The 26,461-nt window shown below is 43.1% G+C and overlaps 1 protein-coding gene across 2 annotated transcripts in view; it reads right to left on the bottom strand.

Annotated features, from left to right (window-relative positions):
* FKBP6 (FKBP prolyl isomerase family member 6 (inactive)) overlaps window positions 1-26,461 on the bottom strand; it is a 162,871-nt gene that overhangs the window by 100,029 nt on the left and 36,381 nt on the right. For both annotated transcript variants that reach the window (XM_069226776.1, XM_069226777.1), the window contains exon 2: window positions 10,911-11,028. In XM_069226776.1, coding sequence (XP_069082877.1) covers window positions 10,911-11,028 — 118 coding nt within the window. The remainder of the gene's footprint in view (window positions 1-10,910; window positions 11,029-26,461) is intronic.

Genomic DNA, 26,461 nt, shown 5'->3' with positions numbered 1-26,461 from the left:
TTAGTTCACAAAGTGTATCAGAGTAGAGGGTCAGGATGGGATTGTAGTGTACTGTGGGGTCATGCCTACCAGTCAGGGGCACATTCATAACATGTGTTGTGTCTGCTGAAGGTTTGTGCCTGAGCTGGGTGGGAGTGTATGTGTCCCAACATTTACATATTTCCTGGAATTGACATACTTCTTTCTCGTTTTGTTTCCCCACCTCTGTGCTCATGTCCCTGTGTACATTAGCATCATCTGGAGAGGGAGCTGTGGCACCAGCGAGTGGGGATGCAGCAGCCCACGGTTCCCAGGAGGCAGAGTGCACGGACTTCAAGAGGACCAGTGGGTTGGAGGGTGAACGGAATACCACGGGGGAGGCAACTACCACTGGAGGTAGTGACTCCGACACCTTCTCCGATGGCAGCTCCCTGGTGGTGGTGGACCATACTGGGCCCATCCATTCTGTCATCTTCCGCCACCCCCATACCATCACCACCAAGCCCAGTGGCTCCTCACCCAGTTGCTTGTGCCCAAGAGGGTGGGTTTCTCCTTCGCCCCAGGTACCTCATCCCTTGCCCAAGTCAGCCCTGCTGTCCTCACGTAGGAGGCTACTGACCCCCTGAGAACAATCTCTGTAGGGCAGACAACCATCATGAATGCCATCCAGGGGCTAGCATCCAAGATGCAGCAATGCAATGCATACCTGGAAGGCATTCACAGTGCCATGTCTGGCCTACAGATCTTGTCAGGCTCTGGCCTCTTCTTTGACAGCAGCCAGTGTCCCTGGTCTTTCCGTTCCCCCCCCCCCCCCCCCCCACCACCACCTCCACCCCTTCCAGCACCCCACTCCCTTCAACCATCCCAAGCACACATATCAACACAAGAAGCACACTGAGAAACACAAGCACCACACCTCCCACCAAAGGCAGGCAGGCACCCAACATACCAAAGCACAAACAACATCCACCTCCCCCACTGTCAGCCTCCCCCACCTCCCTGTCTGTCACCTCACCATGCACACCCACATACACTTCACCCTCAGTCACTGCTGCAGCCCCCATTCTTGCAGTCACCACAACAGCTGACATCCAGACATGCACCCCAGACACCACACCTGCACTCACCACAACTACATTCACTTGCAGCACATTCACCAGACCTGCAGACACCCACACAACATCCATATACACTGGCAGCCTGTCTTCTTCCACTGTGTCCACCCCCCTCCTCCCAAAACATTCAAACCCTCACACTCATCCATGCCACATACATCCACCATACATAAGCAGACTAAACAGGCACCTGCATCCACATCCAGTACCACCTCTCCCTCAACCTCCCCTCCCAGACCTGACTCCAAATCCCCTCCAATTGCTCCAAAGAAGCTTATCCTCTCCCTTGTCAACCTGTTTGAACCCACTGGCCCACCCAGTCTTGTCCCTAAACGTTCCCATGCCCTAGTCCAGACCTCTCCACTCACCTCTCCACCCTCGTCAAATTTCTCCCCAGTCTGCCCTTCTGATTCCCATGCCCCTTCCCCAGGGAGGAAGAAGCCCCGCGTTGCCCCAGATCCCGGTGCGGTATGCACAGGTATGTGGTATTTGTTGGCTTGTGTCTGGCAAGTACATTGTTATGGTATGTAGGGCTTGGGATGGTGGAAAGGTTTGGAGTGCGTTGCGGTGTGCTTAGGGTGGGTGGTTGTGTAACTGTGCCCTTTCCTCCCATGTGTACTAGGCTGCAGTACTTACCGTCGGTCACGGTTCTGGAGAAATATGGCAAAGAGAAGCACTGGGATTATTTCCAAATCTCGCTCCATGTCTGCTTCTGCGTGTTCTGTGTGCCTCCGGTAAGAGTTCACCTTTACATGGGCCATTTCCACCACGCTTTGCTGCTGGTGGTTCCCCCCCATAACTGATGGCGGTATGGTGTTTCAGAATTTGGTGGGTGGGTAGGACCTTTCTCCCGGGCTGAGGGTGACCTCCCCAGTCATCGGCGGGACTGCCAAAATGGCGGTGGGGGCGATGGCCCACTGCTGGTTTCTCATGTGATTCATTATTTGGCGGACCAGACCGCCAGCATGTTTGCAGTTGTTACCGACACCCGCCGACGGTGTGGGGTTTACCGCCATGTTCATAATGGCCACCTAAATAGCCACAGAACTCCACTGTGTATGTTAGGAGTACCTATTTTGGCAAGAGGGTCAGTCAACAGTCAAATAGTCTTTAGACGGTTGCTCTCAGCCTGCCATGGTGTTCCCGATTGGTGCATGCATGCATGAACATGTCGTCACACAAGCGGAGGACTCCAGCAAGTCTGGCGACAGCTTCTTATATCATGTTTTGAAATACTTCTGCTGAAGAAGATATCTAAATGTTCAGGCACTTGATACAGCATAGATCGACATGTGTGGATAAAGTCGTTATGTAACCAACTATTTAATCCAATGGAATCTGATTCTAACCGGCAAAGAGTTCTACTTTTAAAAAACTACCAAGAGACACTTGCATCCAGCAGAAGGTAAGCTATTGTTGGGTTGATCTCCCTCTCCCCTGGTTGTGTTGGTTTTAGCGACACCCAAAGTGTAGACCCTAATACGTTTTCAATTACATGAAGGATTTCAAGCTAACCCAGTTCTTCCACAGAGAGCTGGAAGGGGTCCTCCAGTATTTGAGTGCTACAGGCCAGATTCACTTATCAATATGTAGTGATGCCCGCTTTGTCTTCTGCCACCCTAGGCATTCAAAAAGGTACTAGAATTCTTTGACATGGTCTTCTACTCCTGCTTTATGTAGCTATTTGGCGAAAGCCATAAACTTCAACATTTTGGTTGTTTCACAGCTGATGAGTGTGTCAGCACCAGTCTCAGTGATGAAGAATTTGGCCAAAACATTTTCTTCCTTGTTCAGTATTGTAGTTCTGAATGGTCTAAATACTGCAAGTGGATCTTTGCAACCATATACAAAGAGCCTACTCTTTGTTATTTACTATTGCAGGCATGGTTTTAGTTTGCGAAATTAGCAGGAATACATTAAGTCTGCTGATGCACTCATCTCTAGATGCGATGGACAGGTCTAGTAACCCGATGACGAACCTGGGCTGCCTGAATTTGTTCTTTTTAGGAGTATTCTGGGGGAAAAAGAAACTTTCATCATCTTCAGGGTAGATGGGAAAGGTTGACATGCATGCTCTGCTGCTTGAGCACACTGTTTCGGACACAACTGTGTGAAAGGGGCATATCTTCAAGATCATGTTGCTCAAAGAGTGTCCCCTCTCCTTCCTCTCTACACTCAAGAATAACGATTTGGTTTTCCACAATTGCATCATGCCTTCACCCGTGCCTGGCATGGAGCTGCTGTTGTGGTTCTACTCCACAGCATTCAAACATTTTCCGATTGGCTTTGGGGGTACATTGGTGTATGTCACTCCTTGGGTTGCACCTGTCCTGCACTGCGATGATGGGCTGTCCCCTAATCAGAGTGGTAGAGTCTTACTCTTCCTTGGCTAGTGCAGATTCCATATGTTCTGCTGTCATTAGATAGTTTATGTGGCCTACCGAGTGCTGCAATTTTAATCAAGGGGCATGCCAAACTTCAGAATATCATTTTTTGTGGTACCATTATCCTTCTACGACTTGCACCCTGACCCTTGTGGGTTTGTCGTCTGTGCATATGCTAACTCTTTGGGCATGCACAAAATTTAATCAATAGACTAATCATCTCACTGTTTTTTTTTTCTTACCATGAAGCACTCAGTCTGGACTAAGCAAAGGGTTAAAATGAGCCCCCACGTCAGTCAACCCCATCCTGTAGTTGTCTTCACCACCAATTTCAATTAAGTTCTCAAAAAATGTGAATATTTAGTCCCTACATAATGGAGAAGTAGTGATCTCTTTACTCCTTTATCTTCTTTTATGGCTTGAAATAGTTATTTAATCTGGCCAGCCACACTGCCCACCTGGCTGCCATTGTAGCTGGGTCAGCTTACTCACCGAACAGGGGTAATAGGTTGTTGGATGCCTCTCTAGTTAATGTGTCCTTGGTGCAGTCTCGTGCAGACGTGGCCAAGCTCAGGGAGGCCACGGTTACGACTTACTCTGTGTGCCCTTAGGCGTTACGCTCATCATTCTCCCTGTGGTCACTCTCACTCAGTGCACAGAATACTCAGGAGACTTACACAGTTGATTTGTTTCTCCTTTCAGAGATCCATAGGTCCCACAGTTCACTCACGATTATAGGGTGTTTCAGCACACTTATGGCACGTTCGGCAGCGCAGGGGTGGTGCTGCTTTCTCTTCTGGACGGTGTGAGATCAAGTGGGGCCTTCTTCGTGTACAGCGTGCGACTCAGCGTGTTCCTGCTGATCGCCAACGTGACAGCGTGTAACGGTATTGTTGGTGTGGTCTGCGCTTGAGCCGTAATTTTTGGCTGCCTTGTTAGGCTTACGTTGTTTTACAACAGAAGGCACGATTGAACGACGCGTCCCTCGCGTGCGCTTGGTGTTGCTTAGCAACGTGCTCTGCGTTATCACGCTCGCTGTAGCCTGGTTCCCTGGTTACCAAGGGCGCATTACTTTATGCTGTACGCGACCCCTGACAAAAGACTATTAACGGTACTTGCAACAAGGACGTGTTACATTGTTGCTGCCACGTTTGCTTCTTCTTCCAGTACCACGTGTCGAACTTAACGCACTTGTCATGTTTCTTCAAGGATTCTACACATTTTTGCTCCTTGTTTTCCATGTTTCTGCTTTTGGAAAGGCCATTACTTGCCTAATTTACAATATTTATTATTGTTTTACAGTTCTTGGAACATTCTATATTTTATAACAACATCTGTACATTTATTATTCTTTTTTTTTTTTGCATCTAGGAGAGAGAAGATGCAATTTGATCCACCTGCCAAATTTTTACAGAACAAAGGGGATCCACCCATACCATGGGCTAGGTGGAAGGAAGAATTTTTGACACATTTAAGGGATATTGATGAGGATGGAATGTCACAAGAAAAGGAAGAAAAATGTATTGCTGCTTTGTCTGGGATCGGAAGGTCAAATGGTTTTTAGGACCTTGCCACAAGCATCTATACAGGATGAGGAGTTTGATGTATTTAAGGATGCGCTAATTAAAATTGAGAACAGATTTAAACCCACAACGAGCATTGCTTTGAACAGGTTAAAATTTTACACTAGTACTCAACAAGTGGAGGAAACTTTTGATGAGTTTCTAGCAGCACTAAGAAGCTTGTCTGTGCATTGCAACTTTGGACCTATCACAGATGAGATGATTAGGGATCAAATCATTGTTCACGTCAGGAGCAGGAGGATTCAGGAACAGTTGTGGGTCATGGGAGATCCAAAATTGCAAGATGTGATTAATACCGCCAAAGCTTTGGAACAATCTGAGAAATGGATGAAATCTGCCCAGGAATTGTCAAAGGACAAGAACTCCATCCACGATGTAGGAGCTGTTGGGGGGGGGGGGGGGGGGAAATGCTTCAGGTAGTAATGCTCCTCCCAAGTCTGTTGTATGGAATAAGAGGGAAGACAAAAATTTGAAAAATGATAGTTTATCTTGCTATCGTTGTGGGAGTCAGAATTATCTGGCAAACTCCCATCAGTGTCCAGCCGTAGGTAAAGAATGTAAGAAGTGCGACAAAGTAGGACATTTTGCTAGGGTGTGTAAGGAGGTTAACAGGAGCAACAATAAGGGAAAAGTTTCATATGTGAACAATGATGGAGAAAAGGGTGTTGTATTATCACTTAAAAACAATGGGGACTGCAATCGTTCTGTGAGACAACCCAAGTGTTTGGTACTTAATGAGGGTCAGGAGCTTGAGGTTATGGCTGACTCAGGGTCACCCAGGACGATTATTACTACTGATTATTTTAAACAGAAGTTCAAAGATGTGTGGAGGATGTCAGATTTGGTTTTTCCGGATATCATTGCAAAAGGTTTTGATGGAACGGCTATTGATATCAAAGGTTATGTAGATACTGAAATTGAGTTTAAGGGTAGGTTTGCTAATATTAAATTGTATGTGGCTGAAAAAGGGGTCAATGTCCTAGGTTGGAGGGGCCAAGCCAAGTTGGGTATTCTTCTCAATCCCAGAGCTTGTGAGCCAGTGCTGAGGATTGAAGAGAGTAATGAGATGGATGCTATTGTGTTATAATTCCCACAAGTATTTACAGATGTGCTGGGGAAATTGACGAATTATAGCCACAAAAGCAAACTTAAAAGTGGTGCAAGGCCAATTGTACAAAAGTTGAGGAATGTTCAAATTGGTGTGGGTGATGAGCTGAAGACAATTTTAGCGGGAATGGTCAAGGATGATGTTATTGAGGAATTAGAGTCCGCTGAGTGGGTTTCTCCCATTGTCTTAGCTCGTAAATCAGACAAGTCTAAGATTGTGTGTTGACCTCAGGGCACTCAATGCGAACATCATTGTCAATTGTCATCCATTGCCTAATATTAATGAGGTTGTTACTATGTTGCATGGTGCGAAAATCTTCTCTACATTGGATTGGAGGTCTGTGTACCATCAGATTGAGCTTACTGGGGATTCCAGGCATCTCACTGCTTTCATCACACCACAGGGGCTGTTCTAGTTCAAACATATGCCATTTGGTCTCTCCTCTGCGGCATCTGTGTTCCAGAGAGCTATGTTCATACTTTTTAAAGAAATGGACACTTTTGTAAAGTGTTTTCAGGATGATGTTTTGGTTTACTCAAAGAATGTGGAGGAACACAAACATCATATGCTAAGAGTGTGTGAAGTTCTCGGCAAGAATGGACTAACGCTAAAAATTAAGAAATGAATTTTTTTTTGCCAAATCTGTGGACTATTTGGTGACACACCATTTCAAGTGAGGATGTGATACCCAAGCGTTCTCTTGTTGATGCTATTGTTAAGGCTCCAGCCCCAGATAGTTGTGATAAATTGTTATCGTTCACAGGCTTGTGTGAGTATTACAGCAAGTTCATAGAGAATTTTGCCACCAAAATGGAACCTCTGAGGGAACTGACAAGGAAGGGAGTGGAGTACAATTGGTCTGAAAGACAGATGAATGCTTTTGAAACTATTAAAGAGAGAAATTGCTGATGCGCCTACTCTCAGACCTTTCAATGTTAAAGCACAGTGCGTTGTTACCGTTGATGCGAGTATGTATGGTGTTAGGGGTGTGCAGTCTCAGAAGTGTGGTAAGGACATCTGGAATGTTAGTTTTGCTTCTCGCACTCTGTCTGATGCTGAAAGGAGGTATGCTGTCATTGAAAAGGAGGTGTTAGCGTGTGTGTGGGCCATTGAACACTTTAGAAATTATATTTGGGGGTCACGTTTTGTGCTTCAAACGGACCACAAACCTGTGGTTGGTATTCTGTCACCTGGTGGTGGGTGGAATGCCACTGCTCGCATTGCAAGGTTGGTATCAAGGTTGCAAGAATAGTCTTTCCAGATCGAATATGTACCAGGAAGGAGGAATTCAGTGGCTGATTGTCTTTCACGTCTCCCTCAAAGTGAATCTGGTAGTGTGAGAGATCATGTGGCATTAGAAATGGATGTGATTTCTGTGGCGTCTGACTTTATGTCGGAGGAATTCAAGATGGTGGAAGAGAGAGAGTGGCTAGAATGTGATCTGGTGGATGAGGTGTTGCAAAAGGTCGGAGAGTATGTGAGGTGTGGGTGGCCGAGTAGAGATAAGGTGGATGGGGAGATTGCACCTTTCTTTAGTGTGAGAGAGGAATTGGAGGTGGTAGATATTCTTGTGTTCACAAAAGGGAAATGTGTTCCTCCAAAAGGGATGCAGTAGATTATTCTAAAGATTGCGCATGAAGGTCGTCCTGGCATGTCTTCTATGAAGAGGTTGATAAGGACTGGTTTTTGGTGGCCGCGCATGGATAAGTTGGCGGAAAGGACAGTCACAGAGTGCAGTGTGTGCGTCAATGTAAAGAAGATTTTGAGGACGGTACCAGCTCCTTTGTGTCCGATGCCTTGGCCTGATTCTCCTTGGCAGAAGCTCGGTTTTGATATTTCAGGGCCATTTTATTTTTTACCTGCTGAGGCTCGGTATGCCTTGGTTTTGACTGATTACCATTCAAAGTGGCCTGAGGAGAAAATGGTGTCCCAGGTCACATCTAATGCCATCATAGAATTTTTCAAGGAGGTGTTTGCAAGGGAAGGTTTTCCAGAAACGGTGGTGTCTGATAATGGTGTGTAGCTAGTATCTAAAGAGATGCAAAGTTTCTCTAGGTAAAGCAATATCAAGCACGTCACAAACTCCCTGTATGAACCGCAAAGTAATGGATTGGTTGAGAGATTGAACCGTGTTTTGAAAGATAGTGTTTGTTGGGCAAGAGGTTTTGGAGGTCTTTGGAAAGAAAAGTTAAGAGAAAAGTTGTGGTTTTATCGTATTACTCCTCAGAGTACTACCGAAGTAAGCCCTTTCAGATTGTTGAGGGGAAGGAATCCTGTGTCAAAACTCTGTTCGTGGTGGTTTAAGAAGCAAAATAAAGAATTGGAGAATGTGAATATAGACTAGGTTAAGGAAAGAGTGGGAATGAAGCAAAAGAAGTATAAAAAAGTGTATGATGAGAAGTCTTTTGTTGTAGGAGATTGGGTCAGAATAAGGAAACCTGGGCTGGTGAGAGAAGGTATGTCTAAATTTGGTAAGGCCATGAGGGTTGTGAAGGTGTTCAAAAAGTCTGTTGTAACTCAAGATGGCAGAGTGTGGGATGTAAAAAGGTTGGCGAAGTGTGAACCTGGGTATGTTGGTACTCCCACTGAGGATTTTGATGAGGACTGTTGGGATTCTGGGTTTGTAATGAGTGAGGGGAAGGAAGTGCCTAGAGAAGACGATGTTGTGAATGGTGTGGATGGTGAGGTGAGAGGTACTAGTGATGATAATTTTGGAGATGGGGTTGGGTATAAGAGTGTAGAGAATGTACGGAGAGAGGACTCCATTGCCTCCCGGGTCAAATCTGAGGCCCGGCCGAGGTATCTTTCCTCAAAGTTGAAAGGGTTTGTGTAGTCTATAGTTTGTTTTCTGTGTTTGATCGTCAATTTTACTGTGAATGCTATGACAATATTTTATAATCATTGTATATAGTGTATATTATTTGCTTCTTTTGTTTAAGGGGGAACATGTGTTGTATTCTTATGTGGGATTCTTATCTTTAGAATTGTGGGGTTGCCTAGGGGATGTTGTTGGAACACTGAATGTGGGGAACTTTGGAATGTGGGAAGAGTCAGTTGTTGCTGAAGGAGCCTCTTGGGTGGCAGCTCTGCGCTGTTTCTAATAAACTCTACAGCTATAGGTCGTCCACTTAAAACACAACAACTGGTCTTAAAAGTCTGAGTACATTCAATTATCAGATTAACCCCCCACCGCCCCCACCCCTCACCCTTTTTTAAGCCCACTTAATTGGAAAAACATCCCACCTGCTAATGGCAAGGTCTACAGTCACAGGGTAAGGTGAAAGGTCGTAGTGTCAAACCCCACCACCCAAACAAATCCCCACCAAGACCTATTCAATAAGGAACTGCATAAGCTACAGAAGATAGTCTGCAGGAGGTTCCTAATAGAGCCAAGAGGCAAAGGAAATGGTGAACATTTGTGTACACAAAACATACAACATAAAATTGTGAGTGAAGAGACTCAATGAAAACCAGTTAAAAAGAACTTTCAGTGGATGTAAAAAGGTAGTGAGCTCCTTTCAATAAAGAAATTAAGTATTAAATACTACCATGCTAAGATGTTATGCCATTAATTGTGTTTGACCAATGACTGTTTCACCACTGCGCATATTAGTTTTTCCAATGTTCATCAGTAGCACATTACATGTTGTATTCAGTTTAGCTGCCTATTGGCTTTAACGTGGCATTAGACATTACATTTTGTATTCAGTTTAGCTGCATAGTGGCTTTAACATGGAGTTCGACATTGGAGTTGAGAAACTGCAGATGAGCTGTGTTTTTCCACATGACAGACCAAGCTGTGTTTTTCTTATTGTGGTCACACCGAACCCTAGCGTGATAAGAGCATATATTTTGTGTTTTCCTCTCTATCCAGCCTGGGAACGAGCGAGGTTTGGAGACTTGGCCACTCTCCAGCTCTTGTTCTGTTCCTACTCTCAGCCAGCATGTTTTGACTAAGGGGCCTGTTAGCAGGCTTTTCATTAGAAGACGGTGTCCCTGGGCGGCAGCAGCAAGGGGGAATTTTCCAAGGCTTCAGTCAGGAGCGGACGTCAGCTGCCAGACCTCCCGTTTGGGTTGAAAATCTTTCACACAGTTGAACAGAAGTCATCAACTTGCAGGCATGAGAAAGATGACAAGCAGTGATAGGCCCTACGGTGATGAATTCTGACTTTTATTCTTTGCTTTGAAGTTATGCTATAATATAATCACATGTATTTGCTGTGTCCATTGCAATTGAGAAGTACTTTGATATATTTTGCTTTCATTGCTGTGACTACTTTTAAACATGTGCTTCCTACTAATCTCGTTTCTCAGGAACCTCGTGGTGAAGTAGTAATAATAAATGTCTTCTTTAAACTAAGAAGTGCATTCCAGAGAAGTTATCAGCTCAGTCATAAGATAAGGAAAGCAAAACAGATGTCAAAAAGGCCGGCGCTATGAAGTGATACCTGTAGTTCAGAAGTGGTTTAATAAGGGGCATTATATTGTCCAAACAGGGAAGCATATTATTTTTATTCAATTTGTTGTAGTTTCCTGTAATCAGTGTTTCAACAGGTTAGAACTCTGATAAAACTACAGTACTAAGGATCTCCTACGATGTCTAGATCAAGATAAAGCTTGACATTCTCATCACAGTAGCACATCACAAGTGCAGGACCATTGACTTATCAATGACTGTCTCAACGAAAAGGCATGGCAAGAAATCCACCAGTCGTGCAAACTATATAAACTTACCACATACCTAAAACAGAAGCATCAGGAGGCACCAGTTCCCCACTGCCAGAGCGAACAAGCTCCTTCAGCACGCCACCATCCCCAGATACATCTTCCATGCGCTGTTCCAACCTCTGGAACAGCGACTGCAAAAGAAGTGAATGTGTTTTACTCAAATATAAACAGTTCTTCGGAGTGGCTTTCTTTTGAAATTATAATTGCATCACAATATTTCATGCAGTAGAAAAATATTAGCAAGCCCATAAAGTAATTAACCAGGGAGCAGTCTCAAATAGGGTTTAGACCCTAACCCCACACTCACTCAAACACACAAAAAACATCCAGCAAAGGAACATCTAGATTCCTAGTTCTTGCTGATACAAGACTGGCAAATGGCACATGGAATTATCACTTTACATGGTATGGCCCGTCAGACCCCAAAGGGGAACGTGAGATAAACAGGCTTACTGGGCCTTAATAGTGTGGGTTAAGGTTGTTTGCTTCGGACGACCCTTGGGCCATCAGACTGTGGCTCTGACAACTGGGCCAAGTAGAACCCCTTCAGCACTGGACTCTGGCAGCTATGGCTATTAGTCACAGACATCTCAGAGAGATAACGTAAGGGTGCTCGAGCTCATAGCTCAATAATCACAACAAAAAATTAAGTGTCCAACACAGTGTTTATAGTGTCAAGAAAGTGAAATATTTTAATGCATACTACAGCAGAATACAACATATTATAATAACATGATGCAGTTTAGTGTCTTCAATTATCTCAGACAGTCAAGCACCTCTTAACCACTCCTTCTCCCTTGATCCAGGCTCTTTAACCTAAAGCCTAAGTGGACCCCCACTTGTATGGGGTGAGAGGGAGTAGTTCGAGTATGGTTCAGGTGCAGTTCTAATGCACTCAGTATTTAGTTCTCGGTCTTAAAACACAGGGAGGATCAGTTCCTGTAGGATCAGTGCAGCCACCCAGCTCTACAGCAGAATAAAACCCTTTCTCCCAAGTGGTTGCACATAAGCCAGCAGCATCATACAGGAGTCCCACTTCATCCGCTAGGCCCACACTCATGCAGCATGCCTGGCAGATGTTAAATTCCTGAGGCTTTATGGTCCCAATCAGACCATAAGTTAATGTTGCAGTGGCACCGGTCTTAAACAGTGGCCTCAGGTGCGCTGCTGCTTCTTCCAGCTGGTCATATGTAGGAATATGTATCACTGCAAAAGCTGGCATTTGGAGCCAGGTACATAACGCTAAGCAGTTGTGGTTATACACAGGCAGACCATTTAAAAGGTTGTTTCAACATTGCACGGCCAGATCATGCAAGGCAGTTTCGGCCACACACAGGTCAATCACTCCAAAATGCAATCAGAGCCCTGATAAACACAGCTTCGGCAATTGCGGGCATAATGTTTGCCTTTCCTGCCATAGAAAGAGCACAGAGAGGCTTCAAGCCCACAGATACCGGGTACTCAGGTCACTCTTTCGATTCTCTCTCTCCTAGCATCTATCAAATGGCAGTAGCCAGAAAGCGGTCTAAGGTTTCTGTACCCGGCTGTCAAACAACTGAAGGAATAACCAGAGAAAGGGAAGACCACCCCCTAAAGGCTTCTTCACCTCTACATAAGAGTCTGCACGTGCACGCCGCTCTCCTACAGCTACCAAATGACAGCATTCAGGAAGACTAAAATCAGTAGTTTCTTAGTAAAAGTCCTAATCAAATTTTTGAAAGCAGCCCAGTCTCCACTCCCTTCCCTTCCCTCCACTCCCCTCCCCTCCCCTCCACTTCACTGTCTAGGTCTCCTTCCTATAATAAGGCCAGGAATGCACTTTCATTGCCTGGGAAATACAAGATCACATCCATTTTGTGCAAATGGTTGAACTGGAGAATCCAAAATGGATTCCCACAGTTCTCCATTACTCTGGCTCACACACACACACACACACACACACACAACGTACAAGTACCACACAGGCGGCTATATACAGAAATATGCTAAACATACACTAATGATGACAGCACTAGGAGTTGGGAAAGTGCACAGCGCAGAACTGTACATGTGTGCCAATAGGCCTCAACTCCTGACTCAGATAAAAAGATCTCGTCTCAACCATGTATTCAAAAACATGGTACATTGCTGTGGTGGCAATCTGTGCTAAACCTATGAAAGGGACAGTTCTTCTCTGTCAGTCAATGAGGGCATTCTTGGTGCACCACTCCATATCAGAGGACAAGCAAGTCCAGGACCTACTCATGTGAAGGGACAGGCCTAGGCTTCTGCACGCATACTGCATTAGCACAATGCCAAGGCTAAAATTCCAAAATCAGGATACCAGATACATGCAGTCAGGCCCTAAGGGTGTGGGGACTCTCCTTCATAAAATGAAGACATTCCCATCCAAACAGACTGCCCTCCCTGATCAGACTACCAGGAACCTTACTCCACCGCTAGAGAAGACTAGTCACTGGATCAACAAAACAGGATGGAGTGTCCACCTGCATACACATGATTTATTCCAGGTTTGTGCTTCACCATAATATCTAGGCCTTGCATTCGGATAAACCATTTTAGCAATTTGGAATGCTCACCCTTCTTTGCCATCAATCACTTTAGTGATTGTTTGGTACTTAGTTTACGGTACAAACAAAAGTCCACATTACATCAAAGCATTTCCTTTTCAATGCCTGTACAGCTCTTTTTTCTATGACCTATAACTAGTAAAGGCCACTGAACCCGCTCTACCCTTGTCATAATGTTGAGCTAGCATTGCTCCAACGTCCTTACCTGAAGCATCAGTCAGTACGATAAAGGGCTGGGTGCAGTCTGGGGACTTCAGTACAGGCACAGTGCTCTTTTCAGGTCCTTAAATGCTTTCTGACATTCCTCAATCAATATCCACAACTTGGGCTGCTTCTTCGATGCCAAAGTTGTCAATGGAGCCCATGGGCGCCATTTTACAAACATTAATTCAACTATATAGAAAGTTAAATAATCCACAGCACATGCAATGCAACAAGTGACCACCGTAAGACTAGATCACCGGTTTATCCAATTTGTTTTTCCATATATAAAAATGTATCATAACATCAACATCTTCACATAAACATCAGTACACAGTGTCCCCAGTTAATTTTGAAGAACCACAAAAACCATAAATAAAATAAAAGTGCATTACCATCAACATCCTTGGACGAGACATTAGGCCACAAGAAGAACTTCAGTGGTCACTCTGGCTCAGAAGGTTGGAGCAGCGATGATAACTGAAGGGGACCACCTAGGCATTAGAACTTACCAACTGAACCCTTTCCTTAACAACTACCAATGTGCCAACCCCACTTTCCATTTTTCAACCCTGCATGCCAACACCATAGAATTTTTTTTTATTTTTTTTAAGCAAGAGGCCAGGGCAGAGACAGAGGCAGAACCAAAGGAATAGGCAAACAGGTGCACTGGGGCATGGAAGAACCACAAATAGTGGTGAGGAGCCAAGGCAAGGAGTTGCACAAGACAATTTAATTGTCAATCTATCAAACAGACCCTTGATGGAGACAGAATCCCAACAAGGGCTTAGGCTTTGTTTTAACACCGCAAGAAAGTCCCTTCAGATTAAATTGTGAGTCTTGAAAGATCAAAATACAATCTTCCTTTCAAGACAAGAACCCCACCATCAACTACACCTGATTCAGGATAGAGAAATCCATCTACTTTCACACCCTCCCCTATCACTTGAGGTTCTCCTCTTTGAGAAAGCAGTCATAAATAATATCCAGAAGATACAACCTCAACGGTCCTTTCAGAATCTCACTAGAAAGAAAAAGGGAAGCCGTAAACTCCTTGGCCAAGATGAAGCCATAACTATCAAACCAGCAGATAAGGGGAAAGCAATTGTCATTCTCTCCACCATGGATTACAGACATGAATGTGTAAGATTAATGAGACACACCCAACATTACCAACCGTTCCATCAAGATCGGACTCCCAGATTACAAAATACGACAAGGGTCAAATTAAATGAAACAGGAACATCCAGGTGATTACAAAAGAAGCCGATTTTCTTATCATTCAGCAACTGAGAATGCATTATTTTGATTCTCTCTGCAAAATAAACAAGAAGACCAGCCCCCAGGAAGATCCATTGTCTCCAAGATAGGATCCCTATTTGGACTAATGTCCAGGTTCTGTGACCATTTCTTACAACTAATTGTGGAAAGATCTCCAACATTTCTGAGGGATACCAAAGATGCATTAAAATTAATTGAAACCATCAACATGCAAAGGACTACAGACATCCTAATCACATTGGATGTACAAGCTCTCTATACTAATATCCTTCAGGATGACACCTTCTCAGTTATTGAGGAAATGTTAAAAGTATAGATGTGGGATTCAGTCACCCCAGTCCATTTCATTATATAGTGTACCACCCTAGCACTCAAAGAGAAAATTTGCCTATTCGAGAACCAACTACAGCTACAAATCCAGGGAACTTCAATGGGCAACATATTCGCTCCTAGCCTGGTCTGTCTGTACGTGTATAGCTAAAGAAAAAGTTTATTCTCAATCTTAATAATCCTTTTTTCCAGGGTAAATAGCTGTGAAGAAGATTTATTGACAACATGCTCATCATTTGGAGAGGTAGCTCAGCAGACATACCAGATGGCTTAACGAAAGGGAGTCATACTTAAAATTCACAGCATCAGTTTCAGAGAAATAATTTATTTCTGGATTTAATAATATCCATTGATGTTGACCAACTGAGAACAAAACCATTCTACAAAGCCATTGACAGAAACCATCTCCTGCTCTTCAACAGTCATCATCCTTGATCCCCAAGAATGAACCCTCCCTGTGGATAGTTTCTCAGAATAAGAAGAAATTGCAGCGAGACTTCCACTCCACACTTAATAGGCCAGCAGTTGATCTGACTAACAGATTATGCAATAAGAACTATCTGGAACAGATCAAACACTGTACAGAATAGGGCCTGTAACAACCACAGAGATGCCATTCTAGCAACCTGTGCCATACATAACCAACCCAAACTCACATGTGTAACCACGTATACTTGATCTTCAAGCATTAAGAGAATCATTAACAAACTGTGGTCTTTATTGGGTAGTCGCAGAGTAGACATTGAAAGAAACTGGTTAGCCTTTTAAAGAACCAACAACATACAGTATCTTGTAATCCACATGAGACCAAGACAAGCCACCCCTCCCAGGTAGTATCACTACTAGCTGGGGCCTCCAAACAGTTACTGGACACTACCCTTGCAGGCAATGTAAAGTCTGCCCCCTGAAAAACTACCAAAGAAGTTGATTTGGGTCCAGAAGGGAGATGGAAAATGCTGAAACACACCAACTGCAAAACCAAAAACGGAATCTACCACATCAGTTTCCCACGTGGCATACACTAAATTGGGATGACCACGAAATCATTAAAATTCAAGTTAACATAGGAGTAATATCAGATGTCAGTGAAACACTATAAAAATGAGTACCAACTAAATTTCTGTAACACATTCACCGGATGACATACAGTGGGCCATTCTAGGAACCCTACCCATTGGAGACAACACACCTAGGAAATTATTTGATAAAGAACAACGATGGGAGTTTGCCTAAAAAGAAAATTTTTGGGCTTAATGATGACATCCCCTGAACAGAGAGGTGCTGGATGCAAAGGAATGTTGCTGACAAACTTGTTTCTGTATCTCTGTGAGAATCTGGAGGACCTAAGAAAGGAACAAACAACTCATGAGAATACCCGAGGACTGGATTTGCTCTGAATACTACAGAATGAAGTGATATTATAACAGACACTTGTTACTACATGTATTATAGCATCCTAAACTATTCCACGCGTTTCATCGCAATTCCAAATCAGAAAGTTCACGCCATGGCAAATTTCCTACAAAAATAGTAAGTGATCATCGAGAGATGAATCAGGTGGTGCAAATCCAACAACAAATCAAGGGTCTGCCAGGTTTTCCAACAGGTCATACTTATGTGTGGAGCCTGACAAATAAAGTGGCAATAAGAAACATCAGGAAACTTTAACTCAGTCGAAGGACATAATTGTAGCTGTATTATACCCAAATATGCCCTCTTCACTGCTACAAACAAAAAACAAAAAGAGAGCATCACATGGAATGTTCGTGTTTTTTTTTTTAATTTATAAACAAAGTGTCACATTGCCAGAAACATAATCTGGCCCCCACAAATGTTAGGCCTACTAAAACACCCCCTTAAAATATAGGAGAATGCAACACACCTATCAACCATCAAATCCCAACAGGACCTCATACTACTTACTCACTAAAAAAGCCATCCTTGAGAGAATGGGGCACATCCAACTAAAACACCTTACTGGGCAATAGGTCAAGCTGATTATTGGCTGCAAAGGGCCACTAGTTACAAAGAAGAACTCAAACAGGATTGTATTCACGACTCCAAAAAAATCTACTCGACCACTTGCTATGGCGAGTTTCATTTTATAAGGTCGAGCTATTTTTAGATCCTACTGCCCTGAGTGGACAAAGAACAGGTGTTCTGTTCAGTCACAAATTGAATTAGCAATTAAGATGCATTTAAGTAGTATTTGTGTCACATTTGTTCTGTGTTCAGAGACAGCGGTCAAAAGGCAGTTTGTCTTCTTGCAATGCAAATACTTTTCCTTGTGACTGTGGAGTTCCAGAATTTTGTAAGGTGAACTGTCCGACCTTTGTGAAATGAAAGGCGGTTGGTATCAGGTTTTTTCTAACACACAACATTTACATAACTAAGTCAACTTTACAAACATTTCAAAATATATTTCAGTAGCTGTGAAAGACCATTTTTAGTACTTCTGTGTGACGTAAAAAAATTATTTTAACAGGATCAAAAAAAAAAAAAAGTCATAAAACTTTACTTGGTGATGTGCAAATAATAAATGTTTTCTGAAACCCAATTTTCACCGATTGTTCGTACACTGTAGTTTTATCAGTAAAGCTGCAAGTTAGAGGGAAAGTTTTTGGACATTTCTTGGAAATTTACTGTCTGTAAATGACAGTGCGCTACCAAACCATGCTTTAGTAATATATTTATTAAAAGTGAGTGTTGAAACAAACTGATAAACACTCCTGCCCTGATGGCAAAGCTATTAGCAAACTAACAGGCAAGTCATGCATGAATCATGTGTACCCTATGTGTGGGCTGGATTTATTATACATGGAGCAAACGTTTAGTGTATTTATTCAAACAAAAGAGGATTATTATTACAGCAGAAATGCTGAGCTCCCAAATTTGAAGGTGCACTCATGTGAGAATGAAGAAAAGGGTGACTGTAAAATACAATATCTACCTAGGATCACACAAGTTGAGTCCCGTTTACGGGGCAAGTACATTACAGTTAGGTCGAGTAGATTATTCAAGCTACTGGACCTGCAGGTCTAGTAAAATTTTTATGATTTTTCGAGTCCTGGTATTAGAACAATATATCAAAACCTCATCCCACTCACCCAAGCAAAGGAGGAGTAAGGCAACACTTCAAAACGCCCTTGCAATCACTTCTGGCTCAAGGAAATCTTCCCCAATTGACTGGGTGAATATCAGACATGTCAGGACGCACAAGAACAATATCCCACCAAGCTTAACAATGAAGCCAAACAGAGTTAACATAACTTCATCTGGTTTCTTTTTGCAAAAAATGAAGAGGGTAGCTTATCATATTTTTCAACAAACAGGACAGTTACCGGTAACAACAATACAAACAGTGTTCCAATTGCCACACAGTCACATTATAGCATCTATAAACGAGTTAAGGAGACAACAAAATATTACACATAATAGTCAGAAGCATTCTCTGTGAGGGAAGAGTAACTTCTACACAGGTTACAGGCATATCAGTGCATTTCTTTGCTAGTCTGTGTTTACCACTGAAGATACTAACAGACCAGAGCATCAATTTCAAGTCTCCTCTTCTACAGCAGCTGTCCTACATTCCACATCTGCAGCCGGATTTGTTGCGTGAAAGTAACTGAAAAAAAATAATAATTTTAAAAAACACAAGCAAATGTTTCTTTAATGGGAAGGATCCCACCAGAATTGTCCATCCACTGGTTTAATTCATCCTTGACAACACGATGCAAGCTTCAGCGTGGAAGGAGAGTGAAGAACACTTGATGTGAAAGGAGGCTGTTCGGCTCTTTGGGAGCTACATGTGACTGGAATGAAGGATGATATGGCTATGATTTTTTACATTTACCTGTGTAAAAGTCAAGAAGGATGAGGGCCACAGTGTCACCTTGGTCCATGATGATCCCGATCAATCCTGCTCGTGGTGACAATGCGGGCAATATCAATGCTGTGGCTAGGTCTGAATCCAGATTAGGATGGGAACAGGCGGTAGCTGTTGTCTCTTGTTGAGGGGTTTCTCAAAGACTTTTGCTGCTCAGTGTAGCTGGCAGATCACTCTAATTTGCTGGCGAGGTTGGATCTGCTAGAGGTTTTTTCAGCAGCGATGATATGTTGGCATGTTTATAGGCATATTGGAAGGTAGGACTGAGTCAATGAGGGCAGTGCAGATGGGCCAGAGACTTTTGGAGTAGACAAGATTTGGCCAATGGTTAGAGAGAGTTCCTGAGTAGACTGAGCACACAGACTGAGCACACAGTGGCAGCGGTTTCCATGGGGGTCATGGTGGGCCAACTTGTCGGGGTTGTTTCTAGTCCACTGAAATTGTAGTGATGGAGTGCTGCCAGAGTATAGGCAGATGGTTGGGGTGCGAAGTTGTCAGACACTGCTTATGTTGTTGCAGAAGTAAAGAACGAGCTGAGAGCAGAGGTCCAGAGAGAGGCCGATTGTCACTGAGCTGGCAGCAGGGGAGGCAAATTCTTCCACTATGGAGAATATTTACTTTGAGTTATTAGTGCTGTTGATAATCCACTCAGTCAGAGCTGGTCGCTTGGCAGTTTTTACTTGCTGGTAGTGACGGAGGGCTACTTTGTAGACCTGTTGGTCGCTGTTGTTGTAGGTGAATCTCCAGCGGCACTCCAGATGTCTGTAGTGGCAAGCAGGTTTTTGGTGTACCAACTTGCTTGAAATCTAGTCCTCGAGAAGTCATGGTTTTGAGTGGGGGCATGGCATCTACACAGCAGGTGATCCAGTTGTTGAAGTTGACAACGTTGAAGTCATCTTGGTGCATCTGACGGTGATTTAGAAGTTCTGTGGTTTAGGTTTCTCCTGAGGTTGCGTTCCAGTTGCATCGGGTAATTTCAGGAGGAGCGGGTCTTTGTTGACAGTTAAAGTGTATGTTGAAGCAGATGAGGGAAGAGGTCAATCTAGATGAGAGGGGTGTATTTGTCCATCGTGATGTTGGTGGTAAAAAATAAGGTATAGCAGACAGCCAGCGGTGTAGGTGGGGGTTCTCCAATTGTTGGGTGCCTGCGAGTGTGTTTAGGTTTTCCAGGGGGTTGGTGGTGTTTTGTCAGTGACGTCCTCCATGGAGGAAGTAGAAGTCACTGATTAAAATGAAAGAGCTAGAGTTGAACCGGACGGGGGTGTCTGTAGCCTTAGGGGATAGAGTGTCAATGTCTAGAATGGAGGTAGTTTAGCCACGTCTTCGTGAGAAAGTAGGTCCAAGGAGAGGATGAATAGAAGGCCTGAGATTTCAATTAATTGTTTGGTGAGCAAGAAGGTCTTTAGGAAAGTGCAGGTCTGTGTGGGTTGGGTGTTTTATGTGTGTGTTACGATGCATGCGTCTGTAAGTGTGATGAAGAGGGAGGGGAGGAAAAGGATGGAGAAGGGGTGAGGAGGATGGCAGGGTACTTGAAGATGGCAGGAAAAGCAGAACACACCTTCGAAGGTGGCCCAGGTACCCAACAGCAGTGAAGGGAGAGGCATCCGGTGCTTAGGGTGTGGAGGGCTGCAGCAAGGTAGCATCTTTGGCCATGCTTTGAAGGTGGAGGACCAGGGGCCCTGGAGCTGCATGTAGGCCAAATGAGGATAGGCTCAGACGAGCTGGTCTTTGACACGCCTCTGGCACGCCAGGAGCACATCTGCCCTTAAAAACAGTCCAGGATGGAGTGGAGCCCTAGTGCGCGATACTAGGCTCTAGCTTCCACCAGGAGGTGCAGTATGAATGAGCAGGTGAGAGCACCAACACGAGGCAGTCACAGAGGGGGGAAAAAAAGACTATGGAAGCAAGACAGACCAAAAAAGAAGCAGGAAATAAAAAAATAAAAAAAGGGGTAGAAGGAGAAAGCATAATAGGGGAAGTTGAGAAAAGCAGCTTAATTGGCAAAAAGAAAAGCAAATATGAGAGAGAGAGCAATCTAAGAGAAGCAGAAGGGAAGCTAAAGTGAGAGACAGAGGTTGAGAAGCAAAGTAAGGGAGAAAAGGTGCTGAAAAGCAAAGGGTGGAGAGAAGCAAAGGATGCAGAGGAGGAAACAAGAAAGCAGAAGAAGCAGGCAGAAGGCTCAGGGCCTCCGGCCAAAGCAGCAGTGTGATGTGGGGTCTGAAAGGGGGAGCCTAGCCAGAGGAATGAGGCAGTCAGGTAAGGTGGTCAAACAGGGCCAGGCAACGCCATCTCATCCGTGTGTCCTCTTGGAATTTATGACATGAGTAGGCAGATATCTCAGGAAATTCTCCTCCCCAGTCCTTAATGCCTATGGCATTCTTCTTCCAAGGACATAAAGATCCCATTCTCAATGATCAGCAAGGACACTTAGTCCTACTCTATCTAGGTCCGCCCTGGCCTTCTGCTTCGAAATTGGCAGTATAGAGTAAGAAGACAAGGAATATACAGTCAGGTCGAGCCAATGTTGCCCCAAATTTGTCAGTCTCAAGTTTGCCATTCTTTAAAGACAAATGTTACAGATATGGAGATGTGTTAGACTAAGACTGTAAAGTGGGTATAAACATTATTGTAGCTATACAGCTCCAAGTCAAGGACCACCACATCCCATACAGAATGTCGGGGTGTGCCCCAACAAATATCAAGTTACTTGTCCACACACACACACACCACTCTGATCTATAGTCTATGGAAGAATGCTCTATTTTAGTAGTGTGAGTAGGTTTTCAAAGAGATAAAAGAAAATACAGTCATCTTGATCAAGGCAATCCTACCTGCCACTGGTAGCGTAGCTCTATCCAGTGCTCTGTTTGAGTGGCTAAGTGTTCCATAGCAGGACTGTAGTTGTTTCCACTCAGTACTACCTCTTGTTCACTATTCACACAGAGGCCAAGATACTAACAACACTGACAGCACAGTGGCTTTGGCAAACAGGAAAACCTCAGATTTCTCCCGGTTGATTCGCAGCCCCAACCACTGACCAAACTTGAAGATATTGCAACAATTGGAGAAAATGTATTTCCTGTCACTTGAGTGAGTGCCTACCACCTTCAGCAGCATGACAATTCTCCAACAGATAACGATTCCCACATAAGGGCATACTTTAATTCCAATGTACTTGGCTTCCTAAACTGATGAATTACCACTTCATGCAATTTCTAGATCTGATGTGACAACGCTCTGAGAACGTTGAACTAATCAATGCTTTTCTTCTTTGCATGCACCTTGATGGACTGTTAGCTTTAGATGAATTACTATTCCACTTGAAATATGGCCTGGAAGTCTCCACTGTTGACCTATTTACTCTTTTGGTTTGTTCGGATACTGACCTGATAATCCAGTTACAGGTCGAAACACTGACCATACCTACAAATGTACTAAGGACATCCCTTTAAAACAAGGTCTTGCTCATAAAATTATTTCCTGTCACTTGTTTTCATAACAACTGCTTCTAAAAATAATGGATTATCAGAAGATTATGAAGTTAGTGTCAGTGATAACACTTATAAATTGTAAAATACCCATGTTTGTCACAAAATAAAAACTATAGAGATAAAGGTCTTTTAACAATCATTTTCAGTGTGCATGTTTCATGTATATTGAAAACACCACCAACCAGTACAGTATCAAGTCTTCCAAAAAACAAAAAAAAAACAAAAAAAAAGGCTACGGTACAGTTTTAAATTTTGACCTGTGACTGTTTTTGAGCACAAGGAAGTGTATCCACAACACAGTAGACTTACAAACTATCAGTACCTCTAAGACCATACGTAAATACTATCAGAGAAACGTAAAGAATATGGATTCCCAGAATATTTACACTTGAGTGATGACACTTGGACCACATTTTCTGGGCGCAACATATCTGAAAAAGACCCATGGTCTGTGCATAATCCACAATTTCAGCTTGCCCAGGTGTTTCTACTCAATGTGATGTTGAGAAAGTTCTTGATATGTTCTGATGTAATAGCCGCTTTCATAGTTGCATATCTACAGGCCTCCATGGAAACCAGGTATTTCCAAAGGTGCTTAAACTCTTAACAAGAAGCCAAATCATCTAAAGTAATTTAATGTGCAGTTAAGTGGAAGAGGATCTGTTATTTTCTGTAATATGTTCTTGGTATACAAGTCTGGTATGAGGTTTGCATGCCAGAAAACCATTTCAGACCAGTTTTAAGTGCTTTAATAGCTAAATATTTTGTCAAGCTTATTTTTATAATGTTATTTCTGTAGGCTGGAGAAAATACAAAAATATAATAAAGCAGAATATATATATATATATATATATATATATATACACACACACGCAATCGCGCTCTTAAATATATCGATTTAGAAAGATTCTGACTTAAGAAGTCCATTGTTACTATAAAAATCAGTGTATGGATTCCTAAATGTGGCGAGTCACTATGTATTATATATATAAATATATATATATATATATATATATATACACACACACACACACACATACACACACAGGTACAAGTCGCAGCCCAACCCAAACCTAAAATGTTAACTCATTCTTTGCATTTCAGGTTACAATACGATAATCTCAACCCCCTCCAGAGCCTCAAAATTATTTTATGGTTTGGTCTTAGCCTGATAGTGTTCACAATTATAAATATCCAACTTTTTATCTAGCTAGCTACTTATCTACGATGTTTTGGAATTTTTCAATATTCGTGTAATTACTAAAGAGGCAAATAAAATTGTAAAAAAGATTCAAACTTGATAGTTAAACCTCATCATCACCAGTACATAGTCAAACACTAATTGAAGTTTAGTAACTGCCATAATTCGAGATAACACCTTGCTCCAACACAGAGTTAAGCTTTAACATGTGGCAAACATATGTACCCAGTTTGCAATGTTAGAATCGCACATCTTGTATTTATAATTAACGCATGAGTCCCACTTACTGAGTTATATAGAAATAAAAAATGTTTGGATATTGCTGCAGATGATAATCAGCAATATCAGCCGACCTGTAGCTCAAACTGATGAAGAGCTCCAGGGTATCCAAAGATACTTCTTTACCAAGCCAATTTGCTTGCAACATTATTACCACTCATCGAGGTGATCCTGTTCGGGCTCCGTAAACAATGGCTTAGTACCCCACGATTCTACACTGTGTGGTATAAAGCAGGGCTTTGCAAATATTTTGTAAAACATTCCGATTGTTCTTTACTCTTTTTGAAGACAGTAAATTTCTAGCCTGTAAATATCTGAAAAACTTGATAAATTCCAAATTCTTCATGTAATTGTTGAAATAAATAGTAATTTTAACATCCCTTGTGAAAACAGCTGGCACACAAATATTACTTGAGACCACTGAGAATCTTTATGTATTTGGATCAGAATAAAAATAAGTTGTTCCAGTGTGGAGTACCCATGTATTTGTGATTTTTTTTTTTTTTTAAAGGGATATCTAGCCAAGTTAAACGGAGACCGCCAATTGCTGTATATTTAGTGTGTAGAGAATGAAATCTAGGGTCAGAAAAATCAAAAAAGATAATATTTGGAGGAGTATTTCAATATGGCCTCAACAAAGGATGAAGGAGTGTTATTAGGATATCTCAGGTTAGCCCAGCGAAAACAAAGTGCCACCCAATAATAATAATTTTGGGAATTAGGAAGGGCTAGTCCTTCTCTATAAAAGGGAGGTATAGGAATTTATCTGCTCATCATGGTTAACAATGTGCCCAAATAAGTGAATTAATCAGCTTTTACATCCATCAAAAATGAGCACATGGAAGATACATTGAAAAAAAATAACCCTAAACAAATATGAACATTAGAGTCTTATAGCTAGCTGCTGAAGGCCCTGAAACAGAGCTATAGGCCAGAGCCGCAGGCGAGGGCCTATGACAAGGGGGAGGGCCTTTGATAACTGGTATAGCCAGAGGCAGAAGGGCTATAAGATTACTAGGACATTCCATCCACTAAGGGTAGAGTGTTCTAAATTAAAATGGCAAACATGGAAACAAACATTGGAAGGTTGGAGCTCCAGGCTTACACCAGCCATTATAAGCCTGGAGCTACTTCACTGTATTCAACGGCACTCTCAACATTCCAATGTTCCAATTTTGAATAATGGTCATTTAATAATTTTAACCTGGCCTAGCTATGTGATAGCCTCTCCTAGTTAAAAAAAACAAGCTGAGTAATGTCTTGACACAGTAATTGATAATTGGCAGCTAAGAGTGCTGTGTAGCTTGGGGTAAGCCTCACTCCCAAGTAGTGAAGTTTTGTTTCAGCTTGTACACCTGATTAACAGTTTACTGATCTAATATCTGTTTTCTGCACATCAGGTTTGTAGCCTGATAGGGTGCTAAAGTATTGGGCAGATTCTTGAAGTGCCGCTATAGCCGGTCCTTCTGTCTGTGTAAGAATTGAGTGGTAATCTGCATATGCCATGAATTTCATTGACAGTTTGGGGGTCCAGATTGGTTCTATTATGAGGTTATTCTCAGGGAGCCGGAATAATGGCTCCAGTGATGTAGAATTCTGTGGAGCTCTGCCGATTAGTAAATATAAACGGCTTAGGACACTGATACATCGACTCAATCACTATCAATTTGCATGTGGATCCTAATATGAGCGATTACTGCTCATAAAATAAGGCCATTGATCCCTGAGTGATGTTTTTTCTTTATTCAGCGTGATTAACAATATAGCTTTATAGCCTGCCGTAGGGGGCTATACTGGCCATTAAAATGTCTAGTCCAGCATTAAAGGAGCAAGCTGAAGCTGAGGGCCTTTAACAAGGGAGCAGGCTTTTAATGGCCAGTAAGCCCATCTACAGCATGCTATAAAGCTATTAGAACATTTCGCCCCATGAGGCTAGACTGTTCTAATTAGAAAAACTATGGCCTCTCAGAGCTGTTTTTCAATAAAGCTCTTTACATTCCCATCATCTAATATAACCTTATAGCCTGCTGCCAAGGGCTTGACTGGTTGTTAACGGCTCTGAACCACGGCAAGGGCCTATCACAAAGGTAAGGACCTTTAAACAACAGGTACAGCCTGAGGCACAAGGGCTATAAGACTATTAGAACAATACACCGGAGGAGCCAAGATGGCGACCGGGATGGACGGCTAGAATGCGCGCTCCGTCCCGGACTCGCTGCTAATATCCTGTTGCAAGCCCCCAGAGCGAGGCCAGCACACAGGGGCGCGGGAAGTGCCCCCAGGACATCGGCGCGACCCGCTGGGGCCCAGCGCCGCCGTTGAGGG

The sequence above is a fragment of the Pleurodeles waltl genome, chromosome 3_2 (assembly GCF_031143425.1).
Source record: "Pleurodeles waltl isolate 20211129_DDA chromosome 3_2, aPleWal1.hap1.20221129, whole genome shotgun sequence".
Classification (NCBI taxonomy): domain Eukaryota; kingdom Metazoa; phylum Chordata; class Amphibia; order Caudata; family Salamandridae; genus Pleurodeles; species Pleurodeles waltl.
This window is presented reverse-complemented; position numbering and strand designations above follow the sequence as displayed.